The following is a 23,090-nucleotide window of genomic DNA, read 5'->3' as shown; positions in this document are numbered from 1 at the left end:
AACCACATTGCTGTGAGTCTGGAGTCACATAAAGGCCAGACCCCTGTGTGACAATGGCAGATTTCCTTTCTTGGGTTTTTACGACAATCTGGTAGCTTTATGGTCACCAGTCCTGATACTAGTTTTGTATTTCAGATTTATTTATGGACTGAATTTAAATTCCCCAGCTGTCATGGTGAGATTTGAATTTATGTCTCCACATCATTAGTCAAGGCATCTGAATTAGTTGCTCATGTAGTATAACCATTATGCTATTGCTCCCCAAAGCTTTTTTCCTTGATTATTTTCCTATTCACTCAACAATTATTGCCATAGATTTTATCAGCTTAGCCTTTTGATGCATCCATCAGTTATCATAAGCAGGCTACAAAACCTCACTGCCTGCCTCTCCCTTCTGCCAACTTTCAATGCATTGATAGGCTCAAAATTAATTTAAAAGCATACTCTTTAATAAGGGCCTATCATTTTAGTTTTGCACTTGCTTTTTACATTGGGTATATAAACTGATGTTTCTAGTGACTTGTAATTTCAATGTATAGGCTTCTATACTTTTACATTAATTGCTTATGTACTTAGTGTTAATAGCCCATTTCAGAAATGTTAAATGTTAAAACTTGAAAAAAAATGATTTTCTGGAGAGCCACAAAGATCGATAACAATATCCTTTCTTGGCAATCATATCTAAAGGACTGAATAATTGTTACATCTCATCAAAATATCAGGATATTTATTGGAACTGTAGGGTACATTTTTGGCAAAATGTTAAGCTGTTGCTGTCTACGTGTGGGCATTACTGATGTGCTCAATAAATTATCAGATCCAGATGGGCAATCTAATCAAATATGCTCTGACTATTCTCCTTCAAATCAACACTTGAGCACCTCTTTATTACCAAACCTATCATGAGCCAGATGGCCACCAGCCACCTGAACACAACTAATTATATAGAATTACATCACAATAACTGTATTCAACTTGCCTTAAAAATTCTTGTTACATGTGATAATGGGATCTAAAATAAATGGCAGGATGTGCAAGCTGGGATCTTTTGCTGCTGACCCCCTCTACATGCCAATGTGGATATATTTCAGACATCTACCAGAGGCAGAGATGCCATAGGGGAAATGGAACTGGGCAGCCAGATGCTTTTTCCACCCTGACCCATTGGTAAATTTTCATTAATCTTATCGGGAACCAGAGTTTTTCTGCAGTTCAGGCTAAGACCTAGGTCTGGATCCTTAGGTGGCACCTGAAGTTCCCTCCATCAGCCATGCCCCCTCCAATATCAGGGAATATGTTTGGAGTGGACGGAGATGCTGCTTCAAACAACACTGTAGTGTTTGATTGAACTGGGTTTGATTGTATTAGTCTGTCTACTGACCAATGTTCACTGTGTTTGATTGTTTAAGCTTACTGTGTTGAAACTGAAACTAAAAAAGACAAGGCTTGAATGTTCTAGAAAAACAGAAACTGTGTTCTAAGAAAGGCATTGTACTGAGATCTTGTAAGTGCTGAGATATTTTAAAGTACTGTAAATAAACCAGTTGGTGATTTAATGCAAGTGTGATATCTGTATTACTCTTGAGATAAATCAGATGTAAAATATCCAATAACCCGGCATAAACATAACCAATACCACCACAACCACCACCATCCATCAAAATGTCAGAATGCAGACCAGTACCTGCCCTATCACGATTCTAGCTTGATTCTTTGGCATTCTACTTCACTGCTGGGGACTTAGGTCAAGTGAGTGCTTGAAAAGCCTGTGAAAATTCAGGACCGTGAACTATAGCCAACACATAAATGAGCTAATTACTAATAACAGACTGGAAAGTATCCTGCTTTTTGTAGCAGAGCCAAAACACACAGCATGCCTAACCCAACAATCAGATTTGGCTTTATTCAAAATTGATAGTCCTCATGGCAGCTTTGAATCCATTTGCTAGTAGTGACAGTATTAGCCAGCATTCCCTTAAAATTCGATGGAACATGCCAGTCAAGGAGATGAACATCGTCAAGAACAGTACAATAAAGCATTTAGGAATCTGATTATTGCTTTTACAGAGGATTCTATTTAGCCACGTGTGACAATATTGAAGCAAGCTAGCTGAATAATCCGGGCTGACTGTCCAGTGCCTTACTCAGGATCTGCTTGATTGGAAATGACAGCCTTATGATTATACATTAAACAGAGATCTCACCCACCTGCTTTAAGTGCACATTAGAGATCCTGTAGCACTATTGGAATCAGAGCAGGGAGGTCTCACATCCATTGAACAAAATGCATACTCTCACCAGGAGCATCTGGGAACACATCACTGTAATTTTCTGTTCTTGAAGGGAAAGTAAATCATACCGGGAACATGTCCAAATTCCTGAAATGCATTCCCAGTGAGCGAAACATTCAGAAAATTATCCCATAGAGTCAATAAAAATTATTTTGATTAACCTGACTTGTATCGGTGAGAGTGAGAGCCATTTCCACATTCCTTATAAGATCATTTGTTGCTACTTCTTGAGGATCACTTCACATTATAGTGCATCCATTCATTATTAAGCATATCTAAAGCAATAGTTTATACTGCGAGATAGATTCACATTCAGGAATCAGTCATGTCCAGAAGTTTCAAAAGTTAGGCTTAGCAAATAGTTTTCTTACTTTTGACCAACAAAAAAATGTCTGCTTATTAGTACTATCAAGGTTTACACTATATTTTTACCCTCTACTTTCCTGCTGTATTTAATCATTTGCAGTATGTTGTCACTGTTTTTCACTCCATTGACCAGCTCTTCATTTAAACCTAAGATGCATTTTATTTGCACTTGATTTTAGTTTCTTCTAGTTGTGAAAGTAGGCTCCATAGTTTTTGGCTGTAAAATTGGGCTCCATAGCGTCACTAGTGCTGGCACAGTGGAAGTCCTGAAGGCATAAAATAGCACAGGCCATGCTGCTAGCAAGTTTTGGCACATCCACGTGGTGCCCTGTGTTAGGCAGGGTTCTAGGGCAGTTGTGCCATGCTTGTGCCAGTAGCATGAGCAGAAACATGACATAGTGATGTCAATCAGCTCTTCTGGTTGATTTGAAGCACACCTTTCAAACTTGGTCTGCGCAGGTCCACTGAATGCTTGTGCTAATCAGGTAAGCTGGCACATGAGCTATCCATTCCCCCAGCCTGGCTGCCGCTTACTCATACCCACTGATTCAGCAGATGCTGATCCTGACTGTATGCTTCCTCTAAAGTTCACGCAGTGCCAGTATCTGAGCTGGTGCTATGAGTCAGATCAAGTGTCTGCTTCTTCATTGGTGGTGTGCTGTTGCTCTCTCTCTTCCTCCTCGGACTGCTATGGCTGGGCAGGTGGCAGGTATTCTTGGGCATTTGAAAGCAGAAAATCAGAAATGGAGGGTTAGGATGAGAGAAAGGGGATGGGGTGTAAAGCAAGAGGTCCTTGGCCACACCATTTGCAGCTTGCACGTCACATCAGATAGCAGGATGAGGGTGAGGTGGGAATTGAGATGGGGCATAAGGCAGTAACATTATGTCATTCTCAATGTTCTCAGCCATGCTGAATGCAATGAGCTCTGTTGCAGTCAGACCCATGATACTCAACGCCATCTCCTCCATCGGGTTCAGGAAATGAAGACATGCCTGTCCTCCACTGGTTTGGCTTTGTTCCTTACTATTGTGGGCAACCTTATGCTGCAGGAGAGAGGGCTGAATGTCAGTGATTGTGTTGCACTGTGTTTGATTGATGTGTCTTCAACAGTTGAATAACTGGAGGCAAGTGGAGGCAGCAAGAGTTGGTTTTGAGGATGGCAGCATTGGAAGTCATGTGAGGATGAGGTGGAGTATCTGATTGTTATGTATGAATCATGAGTGTTAGGGACTGTTGATGGAGGTATGATGTTTTGAATAGCATGAGAGGTTGGTTGTGTGGTGTGTATGAGATGTCCTTTGAAGATGCATTCACTTTGTAGATGACTTTGACCACCCATGTGAGATCATTAAATTCCTTCCAGCAGTGCTGCCGGGTCTTTGGAGCGAGATTCTGGAAGTTCACCTCCATGACCACCGTCTCCTACTCTCTCTGGAGGGTGCTCTTTAAGGGCCTCCTTACCCCCCTGAGGAAACATGGTGCCTTTCCTCCTAACCACTTCCATGACTAAGGCCTCCAGTATCACCAGAGAACCACGGAGCCCTTTCTCTAGTGGTCCATTTCCCTTCTCTCCAATCCAGCACTGACAGTCAGCAGCAGCCTCCTTTCATTCAGTGCAGCTTCCCTTTAAGAGGGGCAGACTTCTTTTAAGAGCTGGAGGCTATCTGGAATGTCTGTTAGGCTCAGAGGCTGCTAGGCCCCCTGTTGAGCATGCAACCAGCTAGCAGTGCAGATCTCGTTGGATTGCATGTTGTCATCATTCAAATGAGAGGTGGCACAAAGTTTGCATGCTGCCTACATAAGGGAAATGGGTAAGGAAAGATTGCAAACTCCTGCACCCAAAAACGAGTGCCAACAAATTTTCAGCCTTTCATACAAATTTTGGGGGAAGAAAAGTAACTGAACATAAGTACTAAAGTTGTTCTCCAAGGGTGACTTCCCATTACATTGTGAAATTGTTTAAAACATTTTCACAATATAGTTGAAATGCATTTCCTCAGTGAAAGAGGAAGAGTCCTCCTTTAATAATGCTTTCTTGGAAAGAGTTTAAAATGCAGTTACTGATAAAACATTTTGCTTTAGTGATTTGGCCAACAAATATAACTCAATAAAATCAGGACTGATTCCTCAAGTAATTGGATTTTATTTACATTTGAAGTTGATCCAACCAACTAGTTAGCAGTCCTGAGTGTTTAGAGAGGACCACAGTTTATAGTTTGATACAACAGCTCTAATCTGCATTGCCAACATGTGGTTTCCTTATTCACACAATGATTTTGATGGCAGAATAGAACAAAAAAAATGTTTGCATCATTTAAGTGCTTGAATTTTGCTCTTCAGAGTCATCCAGTCATGAAGGAACATCACCTCAAGGGTAGCTTTACTGCTGGAACAAATTATGAATCAGCTAGATATTTCTTCTGGAATCATGCTTTTTGTTACCATAGTGATATTGTCATAAGCACACATGCAAAATAGCAATATGATTAAGAAGAAGAGTATGCAGAATAGCAGAAGAGGTGCCTTTGAGTGCTCTTACAATGTAATCAAGGCCTCTCCACTGAATTCAGATTGAAATCCTGGACTGTGCCAGGAGGAGCCAGTTTAAATAAGGAATTGGATAATGTGACTGTTTATACACGAACAGCAGTCACAGCATCATGTGCAGAATTTTGAATTGAATTAAAGTCATTCAATATGGACTTCTCTTTCTGCCATAGAGATTCCCTAGTGATCCTGCTCCACTGCTCTAGACAATTCAAAATGGTTGATTCTTTTTACTCATCAGTTTAAATTTGTGATAGCTTTATAATTGAGAAGGTCAGCATTTTTTATTGGCAGTTCTATTGAAAAATCATTCAAAGCTGAACTACTCTGAATTGTTGGCCTATTTAGTATGGTGAGGACATGGTGGAATTAGAAATACTTAAAAGAGATGTGTATTGACTATAAACAGACAGCAAAGACACCTTCAGTGTAATCAATCAGATTAATAAAACATAACTCTTTCTACCAGAAATTTTAAAAAAAGATGTTGATACACTTATTTTTTTTAAATGTTGAAGAAAATTTTAATGAAATAGCCATGAGGTTTCTGCTTTATTTGTAAAATACAGGATACATAGTATAAGCCACACAAAGGGTTGGTGAAATATTTATTCTACTTGCATGCTTTAATAATTTAAGACATTTTAAATTATGAAATAATTCTCTTACACAGAATAAAAGTCTGAAAAACAAACTTCTGTCTGGAAACAAGCAGTGTGCCATTCATGCAGAGGAGGTATGTTTAAGTTGTAATGATTTGGTGAGCACACTTGAATAAGCTAACATATTTTCAGGCATTTAAATTAGTGCTGATATTTTCCATCCCTTCTTATCTTGCTTCTGCAGTCCAAAAGAATCCAGTCACAGCTTAAGGAGCTACGCTATGGGAAGAAGGATTTGATTTTTAAGGTGAGACGATAATTATTCGAGTCAGCATGATTTACATAGGTAATGTGCAACATTGTGATAAGACCTTGTGATGTTGTTTTCACTTCTGAGAAGGCAGTGAGACTCCTGTGTTCAAGATTTTTCCAACCAATATAGTAGATGAAAGCTGATCAGAAAGAAACACAGTCACTTATTTCTGGAGAAGTTTATTTTTGGTTGTCAACATTCAAGGCAGCTGATCATTTTAAGTTGAACTTTCTTTACATAAACTGTTATATAAATGATGAACCAAAATTAGATCTTTGTATATCTTGATGGGTTTGTGGCCATACCTCTGAATAATTTTGATGTAACTTTAATTACTTGATAAGTAGGATACACACCAGAAAGAGGCACAATTGTAATGTTAGAAAAAACAAATATTTGGTGCAGTTGTTTTCTAACAAAGCAAAGGAATATGTACCATGGCGTATTCGGTATTCAGATGTAGGGGATCTACTTTTATTACTATCTCAAGGTGTTGTATAAAAACATACACAGGAGTTTAGTTGTTTTGGATTCAACATGATAATAATGGTAAAATTAGTAGCAGAGACTTGTGTCAGAGGAATTTTGATGAAATGTTGTTGCCAGACCTGCTGAGTATTTCCAGCATTTTCTGTTTCTGTTTCAGATTTCCAGCATTCACAGTATTTTGCTTTTGCTTTGATACAATGTTCCTTATTTGCTTGTTTTCTCATTGAGTGTATGACATTCCGAAATATTAAGTACTGAAGCAGTCATGTTTCTGTTTTTTTTAATTGATCCTTGGAGCGATGGTAGGTTAAAAAAAATACGGAGAATCAGGAAATGATCTTTGTGTAAAAGGAATTTTTGACATCAGTTTCACAAATGTGGTATGTGACAGTTCCAGGTAAAGTCAAATTGGCACAAGAATGTATAACATACTTGGAGGTTAGTAAAGCAGGTGCTATGAAGAAACTCAAGGAAATAACTGCCAATAGGATACAAAGACCAGATGGGATACACCTTTGAATTCTTGAGGAAGTTAAGAAAAAAATGACACAGTTCTGGCTAATATTTCTAAGAGATCCACATCTAAATGGCTTGCCTTCAAGGGCTGTAGTGTGGTACATTTGACCCCAATGGTCAAAAGAGGAACAAAAGAGCAACTGAATATCTATAGACCAGTTACCCGAAAATCTATTGTGAGGAAAATGTTGAAGGCCATTTTAAAAGATGTCATCAGTGCTCATTCAGAAGAGAATTGAGTAGTGCATTGGGTTAAGACTCTGGTTTTTCAACTTGACAAATCCAGCCTAGACTAATGGGATAAAGTTTTTACCTACTTTAAGTAACCTTAAGTTATCTCAATCCAGTTTTTAATGGGCAAAGACCACAAAAGTGCTTTAAGTTCAGAGTTAAATGAAACATCACTTGGACAGGCCTATGTATGGTTGATATGGAAAATGGAAAAAAACTGCCACACCATTGTAATAATGTTCTTCCATTGTGGGTGGTATACATTCTTGGGGTAGAGTATAGAGAGCTTACTTTGCATCTAGCTGTGTTAAACCTGATCTGAGAGTACTTGTTACTGACAGTGGGTGCCTGAAGTACTAAGTGAAGAATGTTCCTTCCTTGGCACTGACATTCCTCACCTTGATGAGAACTCAAATAAATTGCTTGTTCAATAAACATACAGATCTATTAGTTGTAATCAGTGTGATTTTATAATCCATTGATTTAGGGTAAATTTGTCTCTCCCAGCTAGGGAGTTTCTTTTGAAGGGACTGAAGGGTAGAAATAGGGCCACAATAATGTAGTGTTAATTTTCCAGTCCATGCTCTGTTCCAATAAAGTACTCCAGCAGCAGCTCTAAATTTACCCTTATGTCTCAGAAATCTATTCAAGTTCATTGAGAAAGTAATTGAATCAGTGGATAGATGCCGTTGAATGGATATAATGTTGCTAGATCAGTAGAGTATAAACTGGATGATATCATGCTGAAACTGCACTGTACTTTGGTCAGACCTCAGCTTGAATAGTACAGTACCAATTTCAGTATTGATCACTGAGGCACAAAGGAAACATTTGTATAATGGAGGTGCTTCCGAGAAAATCTACAAGACTGATCTCGAATGTCAGAGGATTGTTTATGAGGAAAACTGGTGAAGCTTCAACCTTGAAATCAAGTGACTGAGGGGAGAACCTTGCTGAAGTATATAATATATTTTATAGCATAGAAATGCAGATTACCCCTTCAAGGTTAGTCATGAATGTAGGACAAAAAAGGGTACAAGTTCAAAATAGCAAAAGGCAAATTTAAAACCCATGTCAAGAAGTTCTTCTTCACATAAAATTGATTAACACTTGGAATAAAAAGCCGGGTGGTAGAAAGGACTAATGGATTTTATAGATAAATGAGCTAAGATGGGGCAAATGACCTACATTATCCATATTTATCATGTGATCTTGTGATTTCATGTAATATGCAGACGACATGTGATAAAATTCAGCATCTGAGATTTTTTGTAAAGGACTAATCATTCTCAGTTGATCTTTAGTTTCTATTTTTTTCCTGTGGTCCCACATCAGCTTGGCCATAATGGACATTGAGTTGTTTTACTATATTAAAGGCACTATATAAATGCAAGCTTTTTGTTGTTTTTGTTGTAATACTGCACAGCAAAGTCACTGAAACAACATATAATATGACTGATATGAGATAAAAATATCACGCATTACTGATAATGAAAGATGCAGACATCAGATATCATTTTTATAATACTATTTACTTACCACTTTCAAAGACTTTCTTAAGATGTAAGTAACTTAATTTGTGTTTCCTTTCCTGAAACTTCTTAGTTTCAGTCACTAACATTATGTTTCTACAGGTATTTAAAAAGGAAAAGAGTAAGTAAAGTGAATGTTGGTCCTCTAGAGAGTGAGAATGGGGAGTTAATAGTAGATAATAAGGAAATGGCGGGTGAAATGAATAAATATTTTGCCTCTGTCTTCACTTTAGAGGATACAAAAAACATTCTAGTAATAGCTGTTAATCAGGAGGTGGAAGGAAGAGAGGAACTTGGGGCGGCACAGTGGCGCAGTGGTTAGCACCGCAGCCTCACAGCTCCAGCGACCCGGGTTCAATTCTGGGTACTGCCTGTGTGGAGTTTGCAAGTTCTCCCTGTGTCTGCGTGGGTTTCCTCCGGGTGCTCCGGTTTCCTCCCACATGCCAAAGACTTGCAGGTTGATAGGTAAATTGGCCATTATAAATTGCCCCTAGTATAGGTAGGTGGTAGGGAAATATAGGGACAGGTGGGGATGTGGTAGGAATATGGGATTAGTGTAGGATTAGTATAAATGGGTGGTTGATGGTCGGCACAGACTCGGTGGGCCGAAGGGCCTGTTTCAGTGCTGTATCTCTAAAACTAAAAAAACTAAAAACAATCACCAGGGAAGCAGTACTGAGCAAACTGATGGAGCTGTGGGCTGCCAAGTCCCCGGGTCCTGGTGGGCTTCATCCTAGGGTCTTAAAAGAGGCAGCTAATGAGCTGGTACATGCATTGGTGTTAATTTTTCAAAATTCGCTAGATTCTGGAAAGGTTCTATCAGACTGGAAAGAAAGAAATATAACCCCTCTATTCAATAAGTGGGGGAGGCAGAAAACAGGTAACTATAAGCCAGTTAGCTTGATGTTTGTCATGGGGAAGGTGTTAGAATCGATCATTAAGGAGGCTATAGCTGGCCACTTAGAAAAACTCAAGGTAATCGGGAATAGTCAGCATGGTTTTCTGAAAGGAAAATCATGTTTCACCAATTTATTGGAATTCTTTGCAGGAGTAACATATGCTGTGGATAAAGGGGAGCCAGTTGACGTACTGTACTTGGATTTCCAGAAGGCATTTGACAAGGTGCCACATAAAAGGTTACTGTGCAAATTAGGAGCTCATGGTGTAGGGAGTAACATATTAGCATGGATAGAAGATTGGCTGGCTGGCAGAAAACAGAGAGTATGCATAAATGGGTCCTTTTCTGATTGGCAGGATGCAACGAGTGGAGTCCCGCAGGAGTCTGTGCTGGCGCCTCAGCTGTTTACAATTTATATCAATGACTTAGATGAGGGGAGTGATGGCATGATAGCTAAATTTGCAGATAACACAAAGGTAGGTAGGAAAATATGTTGTAAAGAGGACATAAGGAGGTTGCAGACTGACACCGATAGGCTGAGTGAATGGGGAACGACTGCAGAATTCAGAGGTGCAGAGGGATCTAGGCGTTCTAGTGCATGAGTCACAAAAAATGAGTATGCAGGTACAGCAAGTAATAAAAAAGGCTAATGGAATGCTATCCTTTATTACAAGAGGAATTGAAAATAAAAGGCATTGGTGAGACCACATCTTGAATACTGTGTGCAGATTTGGTCTCTTTATTTAAGGAAGGATGTGAATGCATTGGAGGTAGATCAGAGGAGGTTTACTAGATTGAAGAAGGGTCACTGACCTGAAACGTTAACTCTGCTTCTCTCTCCACAGATGCTGCCATTCCTGCTGAGTGTTTCCAGAATTTCTTGTTTTTATTTACTAGATTAATACCTGGAATGAGCGGGTTGTCTTATGAGGAAAGGTTGGACAGTCTGGGCTTGTTTTCACTGGAGTTTAGAAGAGTGAGGGGAGACTCTGAACGGTCTAGACAAGGTGGATATGGAAAGGATATTTCCTCTTGTGGGTGAGTCCAGAACTAGGGGGCACTATTTTAAAATTAGGGGTCGCCTTTTTAGGACAGAGCTGGAGAGAATTTTTTCTCTGAGAGGGTTGTGCGACTTTGGAACTCTCTGCCTCAGGAGGTGGTGGAGGTGGGGGTCATTGAATATTTTTAAGGCAAAGGTAGATAGATTCTTGATAAGCAAGGGGCTGGAAGGTTATCAAGGGTAGGTGGAAATGTGGAGTAATCAGTTCAGCCATGAACTTATTGAATGGTGGAGCAGGCTCAAAGGGCCGAGTGGCCTACTCCTGCTCCTAATTTGTATGGTCATATGTTGAATAAATAAGGAAAATAGCAGGCAAAAGCAGTTTGAACAAAAGTTTAAATGATGTAATAGATTTGTGTTGTTGATATGTGTTAGTTCATGATTGCCATTTTTTTTTAATGAACTGCTTGATTGGTTGGATTAGTTTGGGTTGTTGATTCATGAATGATAGCTCTTCTTACTTTTCATAGTTCAGTAAATTCTCAAAGTTAACTTAACGGATACTGATTGTTTTAACGCTGCATGTATGGTTCTTTGAAGTGTGATGCACACTCTTTTACATAATGGGGGAATGACAAGAGAAAAAGGAAGCAAAAAAGATGTTAAGGTTTTGAAGAAGGGTCTGAGGAGATTTACCGGAATGGTACCGGAAAGGAGGGATTTCAGTTGTGTGGGGAGACTGGAGAAGCTGGGATTGTTTTTCTTAGAGCAGAAAAGGTTGAGGAGAAATTTAATAGATATATTCAAAATATTGAGGGGTTTTGGTAGAGGATCCACTGGCAGGTGGGTCAAGAACATAGATTTAAGGTAATTGGCAAAAGGAACAGTGGGGATATGAAGTTTTTTTTTACACAGCAAATTGTTATGATCTGGAAAGCATTGCCAGAAAGGGTAGTGGAAGCAGGTAGTAACTTTCAAAAGGCAACTGGGTAAATATTTGAAAAGGAAACTATGGGGCAACAGCAGGGGAGTGGAACTAATTGGATAGCTCTTTCAAATATCCAGCAGTGGCACGATGGCCTTCTTCATCCTGTACGATTCGATAATTCTATGTATGGAGAGTGGTCTGTCGTGGGAACAATGAGTAGAAGAGTTGCACAGAGGCATTATCTATGTCCATTGCTGTTCCCACTATTCACAAATTATTTAAAAGAGGTAGCATTAGAAACAGTGGCCGTGTAACCATTTCTAGCTCACTCCTTGTGAAGTTATGACAATGGTGCAGGAGCAGCTCTGAGGAAATCCGCAGCCATTAAAACCTGCTGATGATGCCAAGCTACGTGCAATTGTTAAACACACTGACAACATTGAAAAGGAGCTGGTGAAATTAAGTGACAACAACACCAATTTGAATTAAATAGCTTCTTTAATGCATATTCTGTGTATACGATAATGAAGGACATTATTTAGAAAAACTAATATGTGGGTCCAACAGATCGCTAGTTTTTCATTGCTGTTTGGGAATGCTAATTCCCTTAACTTGTACTCGAACCCTGCATCAACATTGCATGATTGACTTTCTTGAAACTGAACACTGCTAAATAGTGATCGAAATGGTGTTGCCAACTGATGCATGATTATCTAAGCAATGCCTGTCTCACAAATAGTCAACAGAGATTGTTGGCAGTCAGAGAAAGAGAATGCAACAGAGGCTTTCAAATTGTAATTATCTGTTAGGGGCCAGGAGATATAAATGGACTGCGCAGATGTCCATATTATAATGCTAAATATTGTTTTTACAGGCCAAACAATTCTCCTCAATTACAAAATTAATTTTTAGGTGAGTGAGTGGATGCTGGAATGTGCTATGTGTATTCATGTCGATAATATTTAGTAGTAGAGGTAAAAATACAGCTAAATGTGAGTATATACCTTTAATCCCTAGGTGCATATGCACAGATATTAGCACAAATATGGATGTCTAACTATTTATAAGTGGGTATACAGAGAGGGAAATGTTGATCTACTCATGCAAAGATATAATTTATTTATTTAGACTCAGATTTAATCCGAAAAAAAGAACAACTGCTTAAGGTTAGCTCAAGAAATTTGGCTCGATTTACGAGGATTGCTGTGTCTGCAATATTGGCATAGATCCCAGTAGTTTTCATTCATGTGCATCACTCGCAACAAATAGTCAATTCAGCTCCAGTTGGAGCTCTTAAAATTCTAACTCTTCGTTAACTTTACAAAAGAATGTCATATTTTATAGATTCTGGGTTGCAAATAATCTTGCATACAAGGTGATGAAAAATAGTGCCCTGTGGAATGAAAATCTTTCTCTTAAACCGAGTTTTCTTCAGCAACTCATCTCTGGGTACCAGGTGGCCATAGGCATAGCTAGCATCTTTAATTCAACCTGCATGAAAAAACAGGAACCCAGTAGATGTTTTAAAATTCATCACATCATTCTATCCCCGTAAACGCCACAGACATTTTACAACAGTCCCTGCAAAAATATAAAGATGCACCCCCATTAATTGTTGAATTGGTTTAAGACAAAGGATCAAACTTATTCAGCCTCTGTATAGAACAGAATGGTCACAGCACAGAAGGAGGCCATTCTGATAGTCAATCCATGCTGGCTCTCCAATTTATCTACCTTTACTCACCTGCCCTTTCCCGTAGCCTTGCAAATATTTTCTCTTCAGCTGCTTATCCAATCCCTGGTGAAAGCCATGATTGTTTCTGCTTCCATCACTCTCTCAGGCAGTGTATTCCAAATCCTAACCAAAAAAGAGATCTACGCATGATAGCAGAGGGCATGACTGTGGTTTTAATGAATGCTTTGCATCTGTTTACCAAGGAAGAAGGTGTTGCCAGAATCATAATGAATGAGGAGGTGGTTGAGATAATGGATGGGCTAAAAATTGATAAAGAAGAGGTATTAGAAAGGCTGGCTGCACTTAACACTGATAAGTCACCAGGACCACATGGGATACATCCGAGGATGCTGGGGGAAGTAAGGACGGAAATTGGGGAGGTATTGGCCATAATCTCTACGCAAGTGTTATCGATCACAGATAAAGCCTTTACATACTATTTCCTTGAATCTCCCACACCCCCATTCTGATTATATTTTATTATTCATTTTTGGGAAATGAGTGCTGTTGGCAAGGCTGGCATTTATTCCTTATCATTAACTGCACTGACTGAGTAGCCACTACAAAGGGTACATAAGACAGACAGGGTAATGATGACAGGGCTCCTGCCCTAATGGATATTAGTGAACCAGCAGTGTGTTTATAACAATCTGACAGCTTCATGGTCACTTTTACTGATATCAACTTATTTATTTACAGAATGTTTTAAAAACTAAATTCACATTATCAAGCTGTCATGATGCGATTCACTTATGGGATCTGGATTATTAGTCCAGACCTGTGAATTACCAATCCAGTAACATAACCAATACATTACTGTATTATCTTACCAATCCTACTTCGTTCTGTGTTCTCTCCTGTAAAGATCTCTCCTCTAACTCACTTAAAACTTCATTGCCCAGCCTTTGGATTTTCAGGTGCTACAAGATTTCTTTAGTTACCCATCTGCAGAATTAATACCTCACCTCCACCTTTCATGCATCTGTTTCCAGTAAAGCCGTTACAATCTCACTTCCTAGTCAATCCCCCTGATATGGCTCTAAACGTAGCTCCCTCAGGTTGCAGTGCAGACTTGAGCATATCTGTCACATACCTTTCAGGGTCAGCTGTAGCACATTTGGTAGTACTCTCACCTCTGAGTCACCAGGTTCTGACTTCAAGTCCACCAGGGTTTAAGCACAAATATTAAGGTTGACACTCCAGTGCAGCACTGAGGGAGTGCTGCAATATTGGAGTTCCTGTCTTTCAGATAAGATATTAAAGTGAGGCTCTGTCTACCTTCTCACATGGGCATAAAATATCCCATGACACTGTCTTGAAGAGCAAGGGAGTTATCCCTGGTGTCCTGGCCAATATTTATCCTGCAATCAACATCACAAAATCAGATTATTTTGGCATTATCACATTGCTGTTTGTGGGAGCTTGCTGTGCACAAATTGGCTGCTGTGTTTCCTACATTACAACAGTCTATGCACTTCAAAAAGTACTTCATTGGCTGTAAAGCACTTTGGGATGTAAAGTGGTTGTGAAAAGTGTTATATAAGTGCAAGTCTTTCTTTCTTTACCTGGTTTAGCCATTAATCACCAGATCTGATTGGGCCACATCAAATGCTGTTGGGCTTCACCACCCCTGATGAGGGGATCATTACCCCCTGCACCACCTTAACTTACCTTGCTGGTGGCAGCTCAGGCCCAATTTTCAGATTGCAACATGACGAGCTATGTCAACCTGCATGTTTGACGCCCTGCAGTTCGCCTGGTGAGTTCAAATGCGGTTCAAAACAATTGTGGTCTCTTCTCAGCCAGAACTGAAGGCCAACCACTGTTGGTTGGCTACACAAAGGTCAAAATCTATTTAAATGTGTTTGTTACATGAACTTTATTGTTAAAGAAACCTGTCCAATGGGTTCTTCAATACCTGAGATATCTTATAAAGAAAACACTAGTACTAATGATATGAACACATAACTTGAAGAGTTCAACATCTACAGTCATGGTTGCAAAATGAGAAGGTCAGGTTTCCATTGGTCTATTTTGCCATTCTCTAGAATTGCTGACTACCAGCTATTATAGTGTAGGTAGACTGCTACAGACGAGAAAACCATAGAGCAAGCTGCCTATAAAATTAATCAAACTCTCTAATAATCACCCTTTATTAACCAAATGTAACAAAGATAGTTCCACTAAGTGTTATATTAAGAACAACTTTGTATTTGAAGATTTGTTATAACTTTCATAACCTCAGGACTTGCCAAAGGGCTTTACAGCCAATGAAGTACTTTTGAAGAACAGTCACTGTTGTAATGTAGAAAATGTAGCAGCCAACATTTGCACAGCAAGGTCCCACAAACAGCCCGGCTATTAATGACCAGTTAATACTTTTTAGTGATATTAGTTGAGAAATAAGTATTGACCAGGACACCCTGAGGAAAAATAAACTGAACTTGTAATTCCCTTTAGTGGATGCTGTCACTCAGAATGTTACCAGAAGACTTACATGCTCCTTTTTCCTTACATCTTTACTACAAAAATCTCTAATGCTAATGAGTGCTGTGATCATTCCGGCTGATAGTTTTGGAAGTGTCTTCATTTTTTAAAAAACACACAGACAAAGGAACTACATATTTTTTTTGCAAAGGAGCAATCTCCAAAGTAGTTAAGCTTACGGCATTCAATGCTTACATTTGTACATGAGTAGACAATAGCAAAGCTTCCAACATCTATGTCGTCATTTAAGCTTAAAATAGCAACAGCATCAAAATCTATAGTTATATCTTAAAATTCAATTAGTTCATCTTCAGCCTTCATCATTCTTTGGTCTAGTAGCAAGACAGAAAGTCTTAAAATGAGTGAAGTGAAAAAAGAAAGCATTCATATATGTAAAAAAAAGAACTCCCTGGACAGAAATTCAATGATATCCTGAATGTTAATGTTAGCTCGGGGAGGTGGAGGAACAGCTGCTGTAGGAAGGTTTTGTGTGATGCATGTAACTTCACACCATTAATCTATAAGTAAGTTACACCCTTTGCTGAATACTAATTGGTTTTCCATTTTGGATATTGAAAGCATTGAAAGACTTGGATGTTGAAGTTGGTTAGCCTATTGCCTTTTCATTCTTGCAACCAGCTCAGACTGATGGAATAAAAATTTCCTCTAACTGTTGTTGGGATCTGATGTGAAAAAAGCTGAGCACTGTTTTACTATATCATAGCTGGCATTAGAGAACTTTATAATTTGGCACAAACTGGTACTATCACTCAGAGAGGATACAAAGGACGACTGTTGAGGGGAATGCAAAATTATATTGCAATTTTGCAGGAAGAGATATTTTCTGGTCTTGGGTCAATTGTTGCAGTAGAATAGAGCAGGCTTGGCTCTGTATCTGGCTCACTCTCTATATGATGTGGGAGAGTCAGATATCAACAGTAGACATCTGTGCTCCATTCCCTATCATTGAAGTTCTTTACAGGGATAAGAGGAAAGAGAGAAAGACTTGCAATTCTATAGCACCTTTCATGACCTCAGGACTTGCCAAAGGGCTTCACAGCCAATGAAGTACTTCTGAACAACAGTCACTTTTGTAATGTAGCAGCCAACCTTTGCACAGCAAGGTCCCACAAACAGCCAGGCGATAATGACCAGTTAATACTTTTTAGTGATATTAGTTGAGGGATAACTATTGGCCAGGACACCCTGAGGAAAAAATAACTACAAAAATGTTTGACATTTGATATGTTTAACAATCTCTGTCTGATCACTTTTAGTACCTCGGAGAAGTCCATAATTATGGAGTCACTGTTCATTAATAGGGATGATGTCAAAATGAGATTCTGCAATGATCTGTGTATAAAATATCCAGGCATCTACAATCTTGAGAACAGTACACACTTCATGTACTTCCCAGGAAGCAATTACTTCTTCATTTCACAATATTTCAATCACGCCTGTCTGGTTGCCGTGGTTGTTTGTCGCATAAGAATTGTTTGATACTTCCCAAGTAACAAATTGGCATTGATCATCCTACCTACCTCTCCGAGGTCTGCTCATCAGAAGCCTGCTTAGTAACTCATAATCTTGCCAAATGTGTTTATGAGGAGAAATAATTGATATATGCTACAGGAAAATCTGAAATAAAAAAGGTTGAGAAAACAAATATACTTATTCCACCACTGATGCTGCCATTGCTACTGGAAGGTCAATCTAGGGGGAAATAGTCTCCTGAACCCAATTCCAAATAATTAAGAAATTCTATGGCATGCAAGTACTGAAAGAAAATTCCAAATACAGTAATATATTTTATTCCAGTGCTGCTGTTCCCGATATACCATTTTAGTTTATCAATAAATAATGCAAATAATTAATTCTCCTGACCCTAATCTCCAGAGCAAAGGGGATTGAGGGCAGATTTGATAGAGATGTATAAGATTATGACAGGCTTAGATAAGTAAGGCTAGGAAAAACTGTTCTCATTAACTGAATGTACAAGGACTAGATTACACAGATTTTCTGTTTGAGCAAGAGATACAGGAGACTGTGAGGAAGACCTTTTTACACAATGAGTGACAATGACCTGGAACTTGCTGCCCACGAGGGTGGTTCAAGCGGAGACAATCAATGATTTCAAAAAGAAGTTGCATGGGCACTTGAAGGAAATAAAATTGCAGGGCTATGGGGATTGAGCAAGGGAGTGGGACTGACTGGACTGTTCTGCAAAGAGCTGGCATGGATTGGATGGGCCGAATGGCCTCCTTCTATGCTGTAAATGACTCCATAACTCTATAATCTCTAAATAATTACAGTCACCTCAACATATTGTGGGTATATTTGTGCAAACAACATTTCCCCTCTATGTACAGTCAATGATAAATCCTTCGGAGTCTGTAATAGCGTCTGCAGGGAAAACCCTAAACAGAAACAATTGAGCCACTTCTCAGACTTAATCCCACTCAGTGGAACCACTTAATAATAAAAATGACAGTTTATGGACGTAAATATTAAATGCAATGTGAAGATTGGAGATTGTGGCACTTGCTGCCTACGAATTGCCCTGATCAATTTCAATACTGCTGTTGGATCTCTGAGCACCTTTCAGAAAGTAAAAAGGGTTAAACTTGTAAATGCTGATGTTCACAGGTGCACTCGTACTAGGCACACAGAAAGTTAGCATGTATGCACAGCAAGCAATTAGAAACACAAATGGCATGTTGGCCTTTATTGCAAGTAGATTGGAGTCTGAGAATAAGGAATTTTTGCTATAATTTTACAATGCTTTGCTGAGACCAGAACTGGAGTACTGTGTGCAGTTTTGGTCTCTATATTTAAGGAAGGATATAATTGCATTGAAGGAATTATAGCAAAGGTTCACTAGATTGCTTCCTGAGATGAGAGCGTTGTCCTATGATGACAGGCTGAGTAAATCGGGCCTATATTCTCTGGAGTTTAGAAGAATAAGAGGCGATCTCATTGAAACATACAAGATTCTGAAGGGGCTAAATAGCGTAGACACCGAGAGGTTGTTTCGTCTGGCTGGGGAATCTAGAACATGGGGGCACACTCTCAGAATAAGGGGCCAATTATTTACGACTGAGATGAAGAGAAATATCTTCACTCGCAGGCTTGTGAATCTTTGGAATTCTCTACCCGAGAGGGTTGTGGATGCTCCATTGTTGAACATATTGTTACGACCCAGTGAGAAAGGGGTCTAGGGTTCCCTCTCAGCCTTCACCTGATTTTACCATTAACAGGGTATAATTTTAAACACACCATGTTTTTAGATCCCCCTTATTGAGTCCTTGTCCACTGTTTTCCAATTGTAAGGCAAAGAAACCAGCCAAACAGGTTCTCTATTAAACTTAAACTCGAATTTGGTTGATGCCTACGGATACGCGACACATCCAAGCTAGTATGCATACGCAATACACACATGCAGATAGAGACAGCAAAGAGCAGAACAAAAATAAAGTGGAAAAGTTTGAGGCAATATCTGAAGATGGTTTTGGTTATTGTTCTTTGAACTCACTGTACAGTTCTTGATTGTAGGTAGATCTTACTTTTTGTTGGGGCCCAGTATCCTTCTTACAACTTATTCAATGTAGGAGACTTTTCTCTCTTGAGGTTCACGTCTTCAGTGGATTTGGAGTTCCGTGAGAAAGAGATGGGAGCAGACAGGAGGGGTCTTCTCAGTCCAGGGGCAAACAGTGTTTCTGAGTTAAAACTCTCTATTGCTAGTTCAAAAAAAACCATGGAACAGCCAGTTAGTCATGTGACCAGCTGGTTTCACCAGTCCTGGCATTTGTGGATCATATCATCTTAGCAGTCTCTGGAATGCTCTTCCTTACACCTTCAATGCACGGTGATCTAAATCCATTGTGGGTTAAATGGACCAGGGAATAGCCCTTTGTCTCCACAAGCACTGTCTTTTAGTATGCAAATGTCCTTCCAGCCAAGTGTCTGGTGATTTTTTCACAAGTCTTTTCTTCACTCCAGCAACAGTTTAAAATCAATGTTCATATGATAAAAGTAATGTGCCTCATTCTTGGCAGGTGGGGGCCTGCATGACAATATTTAAGGCTGGGATTGACAGATGTTTGGTCTCTAAGGGAATTAAGGGATATGGGGAGTGGGCGGGAAAGTGGAGTTGAAGCCAAAGATCAGCCATGATCATATTGAATAGCAGAGAAGGCTTGAGGGGCCATATGGTCTACTCCTGCTCCTATTATGTTCTGATTTTCATATTGAGGAATTGTTTCAAATAGGTTAAAATGGCATTGCCAGGATTAGCGACAGTGGGCAAGGGCTTTGGAAGGTGACTCCAAGCATCAGCTTAAACTTGAACTGCCCGAAGTTCAAGCGGCAGTTTTGTAATTGATGCCTATGATAATAGCAAATGTTCAGCACATTGAGGGCTCGGTATTGGGCTGCGCCAATTCGGGATGGGTGCCAGCAGTCTGAGCTGGATGACTGAGAGGTAATAACAGGGGCACTGATGGTGTTGCAGTGGCGGGAGCACAAACATTGTCATCCTGAGAGATGATAGTAGGATCGTTCTCTACAGAGCCACTGCCACTCCCCAGGGCAGCGCCTCAGCAACTCTCATGATCTGCTGGAGCACAGATTCCTGGACTGCTGTGAAAGCCTGCATGCCCCCATGAGCATTGAGATCTGCATCCACAGTGGCAGCTTCTGTGCCTGGATAGCAGCAGCCTAAGACTGGATGCCAGCAGCCAGGGATCACATGAAGTCTGTCTGAGCTTCCGCTGTAGCACTGATATATTGAGAGGCCTCCATCTGTGCTGCAGTGGCAGCTGAGACAAGGGACGGCAAATGCTCCATCATGGGTTTGTCTGGCAGTGCTGCCATGGAGGTGATCACCACTTCCATAATACAAAAGATGGGCTCCATGCTCTGCAAAAATGCCTTCTGCCACGGTGGAGCCGGACTCCTCCATGCTCCTTGCCAGTGACTGGAGGCTGTCTACAGGCCTGCCAATGCACTAAACATCTTGGTGTGCATCGTTATCAGTGTTTTCCTATAGTCTGCCCCAACAAGGTCCTCATCGGAACTGGTCTGTGACCTCACCTTCTGGGGAGTTTGCACATGGACTGGCCTATCCCCCTTTTCTGGCTGCAGCCCAGTTGTGCCCGGTGACTCACCACATGCATATCCTGACACTAAACTGGCCTCTAATGTTAGCTCAATGCCAGGATCTGAGCTGGTGACTGAGAGAGTTTGGTCAAGTGATGGTGCTTCTTCCTCAGCGGTATGCTCTTCCTCTTGCCTTTCCACCTGAGGATGCAGTGGCTGACCAGACCGTTCTTGACGATCTGAAAGTATAAAAGCATAAGTGGAGGATAGGGGTGAGAGAAGATGCAATAGGGAGGAAAGTAGAAGGCCCACTGTCACTCCATCTGCAATTTCAATTTCATGGCACCTTTCAGGATTAGTGTGAGGAGTGCATGGAGAAGGTGCATCCGCCAGAACTTACCATCTTCCTTGATGGCCTCAGAAGTGCTGGGTGCCAATGACTCTGTGGCATTGGCATCCATGATCCTTTGGATAATCTCCTCAAGGGCGCTGAAGAGATGGATGTGTGGTGGTCCTCCACCAGTCTTTTGGGTCTTCCTGTTGTTGTGGGTGACCTGCTTCTGCATGAGAGAGGGCAGAATGTCAGTGACTGTGTGCCAGTGCGGTTGGGTGTTGCTCCTGCCATCGCTGAATAACTGCAGCTTTGAAGAAGTGCATAGAGGTGTGTGCACCACTGACATGTTTGGAAGGTATGTGTGGGTGAGGTATAGTATAAGGATGTTAGAGGTGAATCCTGAGGGAGTACAGCTGGGTGAGTGATGGGGGTGTGGTGCATTGAGCAGTAGTGTGGTGGGTGTGAAGTGTGATGTGCAGATGCATTAACTCAGCTTGACCATACAAGTGAGCGCATTAAACTTTTTCCGGCACTGCTGACGTGTTTTGGGAGTCACACTCTGGGCATTGACCAGCTTTACCATGTGCTCACATTGCCTTCGGAAGGTTATTATTGTGGGCTTCCTGCTCCCTGCCGGAAACATGGCCTCTTTCCTGGCATCCACCTCTCAACATAGTGCATCCAGGACAGCATCTGGAAAGCGGGGAGCCCTCTCCTTGCCCTGGTGTGTCATCCTCGTTCTCCCTCAGAGCCAAATTGTGACTATCCAGCAGCCTGCAGTGTTTTGCTGCAACTTCCCTCCTAAAGGGACTGTGCTTTTAAAAAGGGAAGGCTGCCTGGAGCATGTGGTTCCTTGATCCTACTTGGCCCCCTCTGATGCGAAAACAACGTCAGCAGCGAAGTGGAGTCTGCGGCTGCGTGCGAGCCGCTCGTGGCCACGCTACTATCAGGGAAATGAGCTGGGTAGGTGAATTTTGTGTCATACCCACCTTGTTTCCAACAGGTGCAGGCATGCCATGAATTGCTGCCTTGCCACCCAAAATCGGGACAAATGAATCTTGTGCCCAAAAAAGTTTAAGAATGACTGTGAAGCTATTGGATTATCATAAAACCAAACTGGTACGCTAATGTCATTTAGGAAATTAAACCTGCTGTTTTTACCAGGTCTGGCCGATATGTAACTCCAGACCACCACCAATGTGGCTGACTCTTAATTGCCCTCAGTTGTATCAAAATCACTGCAAAAAAATAACAAGTGGCAGAATACAGAAGATCAAGAAGCTGGCCCAACAACCAACTTCTCAGGGCAATTAGAGATGGGCATTTGCCAGCAATGCCCACACCCAACAATAGCAAAAATAAACCTTTAAATACTTAGTGCCTTTACCTGATCTTCAACTCGTAAAGTAATTAATCAGTGCTTCCGACCCCAACTTCTAAAATAATTAATGAACTTTCTGAACCTCGACCGATGAAAAATCAATGACTAAATTCTATGAGCTTGATCTGCTACAAGAAGAATATCAAAAGGAATATGGAGGCCTCCGTAAATGTATTTTATTTCTGTGCTGCTGCTCTTGACAACCATGTTTATAGACATAAATATCATGGGAGCACAGCCATTTTCAACAGCAGTCTAATTGATAAAAGATTGTACAAATTCTCCTGAACCTGACTTTTAAATTAATTTACTGGGTTGCTTTGATGTCCTTCAAAAAAAACG

General features: G+C 40.4%; 1 protein-coding gene across 2 annotated transcripts in view; it reads left to right on the top strand.

Annotated features, from left to right (window-relative positions):
• luzp2 (leucine zipper protein 2) overlaps positions 1 to 23,090 on the top strand; it is a 355,809-nt gene that overhangs the window by 230,323 nt on the left and 102,396 nt on the right. For both annotated transcript variants that reach the window (XM_068046915.1, XM_068046914.1), the window contains exons 6-7: positions 5,879 to 5,941; positions 6,052 to 6,114. In XM_068046915.1, the coding sequence (XP_067903016.1) occupies positions 5,879 to 5,941; positions 6,052 to 6,114 (126 nt within the window). The remainder of the gene's footprint in view (positions 1 to 5,878; positions 5,942 to 6,051; positions 6,115 to 23,090) is intronic.

Source organism: Heterodontus francisci, chromosome 14 (assembly GCF_036365525.1).
Source record: "Heterodontus francisci isolate sHetFra1 chromosome 14, sHetFra1.hap1, whole genome shotgun sequence".
Classification (NCBI taxonomy): Eukaryota; Metazoa; Chordata; class Chondrichthyes; order Heterodontiformes; family Heterodontidae; genus Heterodontus; species Heterodontus francisci.
The sequence above is the reverse complement of the archived record's forward strand: the minus strand, read 5'-3'. Positions and strand labels throughout refer to the sequence as shown.